At 35.5% G+C, this 6,000-nt stretch overlaps 1 protein-coding gene across 5 annotated transcripts in view; it reads left to right on the plus strand.

Annotated features, from left to right (window-relative positions):
* The window catches only part of ZNF644 (zinc finger protein 644), a 72,545-nt gene extending 67,329 nt beyond the window's left edge, over positions 1-5,216 (plus strand). For all 5 annotated transcript variants that reach the window (XM_070746582.1, XM_070746583.1, XM_070746585.1 and 2 more), the window contains 2 exons: positions 1,790-1,892; positions 3,571-5,216. In XM_070746582.1, coding sequence (XP_070602683.1) covers positions 1,790-1,892; positions 3,571-3,763 — 296 coding nt within the window. In that variant the 3' untranslated portion in view covers positions 3,764-5,216. The remainder of the gene's footprint in view (positions 1-1,789; positions 1,893-3,570) is intronic.
* The last annotated feature ends 784 nt before the right edge of the window (positions 5,217-6,000 follow it).

Below are 6,000 nucleotides of genomic sequence, written 5' to 3' on the forward strand. Positions count from 1 at the left end.
TACCTGTTGACATTTTTCCTGAAGGTTTGCACATGTATAGGAATTAGCAAGTAGTATTCTTGCTTTGTTTACAGCATTTTAGATGTTGACACCTGGGTGGCGTTGGAGATGAGGAAAAAAGAGAGAAGAGAATAGACAAATTATTTGGAGAGAAAGGAACTTAGGTATATTATGCATTTGAATTTAAATATAGTACAGTGGAACCCCGACTTACGAAATTAATTGGTTCCGGAAGGAGGCTCGCACGTCGAAAAGCTCGTATGTCGAAACATTGTTTCCCATAGGAAACAATGTAAAAGCGATTAATGCGTGCAAGCCCGAGGGCTGAGGGGAAAAGACGTCGGCTGAAGCGGGGAAGTTCGCCAGGAGTCAGCAAAGAAGCCGCGCGTGTGTTTTAAAACATCGGAGCCGGCATGGGGAGGCTTTCAATCAAACCCCGAGTCCGGGTTGGGGGCTCGGGAGCTGATTGAAAGCCTCCCCATGCCGGCTCCGATGTTTTAAAACACACACGCGGCTTCTTTGCTGACTCCTGACGAACTTCCCCGCTTTAGGAGTCAGCAAAGAAGCCGCATGTGTGTTTTAAAACATCGGAGCCGGCATGGGGAGGCTTTCAATCAGCCCCCGAGCCCCCAACCCGGACTCGGGGGCTGATTGAAAGCCTCCCCATGCCGGCTCCGATGTTTTAAAACACACGCGCGGCTTCTTTGCTGACTCCTGGCGAACTTCCCCGCTTTAGGAGTCAGCAAAGAAGCCGCGCGTGTGTTCTAAAAGATCGGAGCCAGCCTGGGGAAGCTTTCCATGCTGGCTCCGATCTTTCAAAACCGGCGCGTGGCTTCTTTGCTGCTCCTAAAGCGGGGACGCCCCCCCCCAGCCCCAAGCAGAAGCCAAGAACCCCCCCACCCCCAAGCAGAAGCCAAGCGAATGCTTACCAAGTGGGATACTACGAGCAGAGAGGAGCCGGGCGCTTCCTTGCCTTCCTTCCTTCGCCGAAAGAGTCAGGGAGGCGTGGCTCGTATCCCGGATGTGAGCTCGGGAGGCGAACGGAAATGACGCTCCCTCCCAAGCTCTTATCTCGAGTTGCTCGCAAGTAGAGCTTCTCGTATGTTGAGGTTCCACTGTATATAGCTAAGAGTTTATTTTTGCCAAACCAAAAAATTTCCTGTGGGTTCTTCCTCCTCCTCTTTTTCTTCTCCACATGAGGCAATAATCTGCATTATTCTGGTACACCTAATTTAAGAAATATTGAGCAATGACTATAGATGATGGCTGAAGTCTTCGCAACTTCCAAGCTTTTAAACTATAGCCAATATGTGAGACTCCTTTTAGCATGAAGAACAGAAAACACTTCAAACTAATGTATACAAAAAATTCTAGTTATGAATTTTCTCAAAACATACTTTGCATTTAATCATTGATCCTTTTGCATTATGATTGCATGCTGAGAACAAATTATGATATTTCCAGTATAGTAAATAACATTTTGAAATTGCCCTGTTCACAAGCAAAGCATGATGTTTGTGTGATCAGTTATAATAGCTTAAAAGTGTTAGTGTTTTTTAGAATTATGTATGTTGAGAAATGAGAGTTTAATAGCAAGTTCAAACATAGAGTTGTGCATGAAGCTAGAAAACATATTGCAACATTATGAAGAACTGTAACATGCATATTTTCTACAGCTTTGTAAAATAATAGAAAGTACAAAAAATCATAAATGTATTTTCAGAGCAATAGGTTTGTCAAGAACTATATATACTTATATCTATATATGGACTTTTTCCTCTCTCAATAGCCATAGATTGTAAGCAAAAAAAATCAAGATCAAGATCTGGAAGCAAGAAAAAAATTCTACCATTACCTCATGGTGCTGATGAAGTTTACATACTCCGGTGCAGGTATATATAGACATATAATAAGTTAATTGAAATAGTACTTTGTTAGAGTTTTTATTTAAGTAGGTCTATATTGAGTATGTACTTGAGATGAATAACAATATTAACTAAATGACATTCACTATTTTAATAAGGGAGATATAATCTTAACAAAGGAAGACTGGAGTGTTTTGAGTCTGTGGCATATTGCCGCATGGCTCAAGATACAGAAAAACTCACATCTGTGTAAAACCAGGAAACCTGAAGTTTTGCCATTTTCAGTTAATACATTGATGAGAACAATGGATATAAAGAACTAATAGTGCTATGAACAAGTACAGTAGTTAAGTACCATCATATCTAACAGAATTTTCCAAACTTTTAGTAATTTTGTATCAGTTTTCTGCACCATTATTTAACTTTATTATGTGAGGCAGTACTATTCTTGTATTTGGTGAAAGCAGAATGCTATAATCTCTCTGCTATTGCAGATTGTTACAATGTATTGGGTTCTTGTCAAAATAAAAAATTCCAACAAATCAACTAAATCCTTAATTTTAATTCCAATTCAGTTGCTAGTTATTAATTCTATAAAGTCCTGCTTTGAATCTAGCATACTTCAGAAAACTATCACTTTATAATATCTCATGTTATTGCATTGTATTGCTCACTTTCTCTTCTATTAACAGTGAATGTTTATCCAACATAGATAAACCCTTTAGCTTCTTTCAAAAGATGCACTTTTAAAAGCTTTTTTATTTGTTACACTGTCAGTGACAACAGGTATGCATGTTGGACTTTCTCATTGGGAGAACCGGAATTTCTGAAATGGGCTTTTACTGTCATAATGTCTGTCCTTTTAAAAACTCAAGTTTAGATTGGCATTGGCCCTGGTTTCTTTTGGGAAAGCTTTAATGACCTGAATGTTTTCCCAGGCAAGAGGCAAGGGAGATTATTTGAACAAATGAGGTGCTATCCTTGTTTATGTTCTTTGTTGGTATTAATCTTTTTTATATTGTTTATTCTGTATTTTAAAAAATTATGCTTATATTATAGCCACTCAGAATTGCTTTTGTTAAAATGGGTAGCCATGTAAATCAAACAAACGAATGAAGTGTGTAATATTATTTTGGAAAAGGTAATATTGATTTGTCACTAGAATGTCAAAGAATAGATGGTGAAAAACACTATATTGCACTAAATGTGATTTAATTTTGTTTTTTAACTAGTTAATAGAAATACCAATATTCTGCTAAGTGTGATTTTTTTTGTTGATCTTAAGGAAAAGAATCGATTCATGGGTACAGCTGCACCTTGGACATTTTAATGTACATTACCCATACCCCTATATGCCAGAACCTTCACTTATGAATATTTTTTACCTTGTTTCACATTTTACCTAGATCTATTGTATTTTTAATGTATCAAAAAATGAAATTCTTAGGGAAGACTGCTAAGGAGTCATTAACTATGGATTTATGTATAGAGATAAAATTTGGGTATAAAATTATAGCAATTGTACATCAAGAACAATTTCAATCCAGAATAAAAAATCACTGTATTAACTTACATAAAATCCATATTTGGACAATGTGTGTTAAAGCAAACCTTCCTTATGTTACTTTGTGCAATCACTATATTGGATACAGAGATGCTTAAAAACATTAATGTACTTTGTTTGGATCATTTAAAAATTATATAGGTTTTGTGGTCTAGTATTTCGAGGACCCTTATCTGTTCAAGAAGATTGGATAAAGCACCTTCAACGCCACATTGTCAACGCAAATCTTCCTCGGACTGGGGCTGGCATGGTGGAAGTGACATCACTGCTTAAAAAGCCTGCCTCAATCACTGAAACTTCATTTTCTTTCCTGATGGCTGAAGCAGCTTCATAGAATATGGAAACACTTCATATTGCATTGGATGTACATTTGAAATCCTTTTGTTAGTTTTTTTAAAGTTAAATTATCTGTTTATAAAATTTGAAGCAAGAAAATGGGAGTGGGAGGAGAATGACAGTTAACATCCAAACAATTGAGTACTTAACGCAGTTACCGTAAGTAGTCTTTATATTTTATATAGGGTGGAAGATGTATTTTTAAAGTTTACTATGTTTTTGGGTCAATTACTGTGTTCACTATTGATACAAACCCATCACACGTAAGAAGATGTTTTTAAATTGTTGCACATGGGATCTTACGATACATTTTATTAAATGAAAGCATTCTTTACAGTGTTACCAGAATCAATGCTTTGTTCTAAAAAAAAAAACCTTGCTTAGTAAAATATTTTATTTTGTTTGTATGTATGTAGTGTTTTGTACAATACGAAGAAATGCTAATGCAATTTATTAAATTTAGGGCATTAAAAATCATGTACTTCATAGATCAGGAGACTGTTCCATTCAAATAGGGCAATTAGTACTACTTAGCTGTGTAAGTGTTTTTTAATCACACAAGACTTTTTTACTAAAAGTGGAGGGAAACTTGTTAAACAAATTTCTAAAACCTATGTACATAATACTGGAAATTATTTGTGGTAAGGAAAGATTCTTTACTTCACTTGCATTTCTCACTGACAATAAAATGGTGCATCCATGCTACCTCCAACTTTGTCAGCAGTAATAGTATTTACCCTTTCCATTTGTAGCATCACATACTTACTCATTGGTTTTCTTTATTGTAGAACACGCTAATGACATTGTTTCTTTATGCTTTGCTTAAAAGTATGTTGCTTATACAAGTCATTTTGTTGCCTTTTATTTAATACTATAGAAATGTATTAAAAGCATTGCTCACTACATGGCTTAGGTTAAACTAGCCTTTTTGCAGTTGTTTTTAAATAAATCATAATAATATCATTGGACACAAATAGAAAAGTTTCCACATATGAAGAGAATGTTTACAATTTGAATTTTAGAATTTGTTTTGGGTGTAATTATATGTATGAAAACTGTAACACTATGCTCATGCTAAGGACCTATTTACAGAATTATTAAAATAAATGTGCTGTGAGGATAGAAAAATATGGTGCAAGTGTCTTGATCAAAATTAATATTGGCTGTTGACAAAAATGTCACTTTTCAGCAAATAAGCAAATTCCTCTTTGAAAACTGGTTCTGTAATGCAAGTAATGTTTCCTTTTATTCATGTAGGGTGATTAATACTGTAGTTAAGCCAAGGAAATGCATTGATATTGTTTTATGTGTAAATAAAATTATAAAACAATTGAGATGTGAGGAGTATTTTGGTGGAGAATATACATACCTCACAGCCAGTGAAATTGCGTTCCTCATGGTATATCTCCATACCAAGACTATATCTCTCTAAATAAAAGATTAAAAGAAAATGTGATATTTGTCTGTAATATGAAGTAATTCTTGTTCTGCATTATGTTACATGATCCGAAGTTGATTAATCTCTTCTAAATCCGTACTATAGAAAGTTTTAATGTGAAATATGTTCAAAAGATATCATACACACGGGATCCAATATCTCAACAGAATCTACTGTTGTATAAATTGCTTTTCCCCCATATTCTTCTACAAAATTTTATGTCACCAAAAATTCCACTTTTCCAGAGGAGAAATCACAGGAATAAAACTCCACCAATGCAGTGCCGTTAAGATGGCAGGAGGAATAGATACTGTTCTATTTGGTTTGATTTCTTGCAATGATTAGAATAAATCATCCCTTAATGCCTGGATAATTTTCATTTGGGTAGATATCAGCTCCCAGAATCCTCAGCAACAGCCACGTCAAAGTTCACATCTAGAAGGAATCCAGGTTGGGGGATAACTCTTAACAGATCTATCAAAATGTATTTTAATTAGATTGGTTTTTTATTTGATAAAGGTTTCGAGACTCTACTCAAAAAGAGGATAAATCAGCACCTAAAAAACAATAACTTATTGGACCCAAATCAGCATGACTTTACTGAAGGCAAATCATGTCAGACTAATCTCATTGATTTCTTTGACTGTGTCACAAAGGTGTTCAATCAAGGTGGTGCTGTGGATATTGCCTATCTGGACTTCAGCAAAGCCTTTGATACGGTTCCACATAAAGAGCTGATAGATAAATTAGTGAAGATTGGACTTAATCCCTGGACAGTTCAATGGATTTGCAGCTGG

The sequence above is a fragment of the Erythrolamprus reginae genome, chromosome 3 (genome assembly GCF_031021105.1).
Source record: "Erythrolamprus reginae isolate rEryReg1 chromosome 3, rEryReg1.hap1, whole genome shotgun sequence".
NCBI lineage: Eukaryota > Metazoa > Chordata > Lepidosauria > Squamata > Dipsadidae > Erythrolamprus > Erythrolamprus reginae.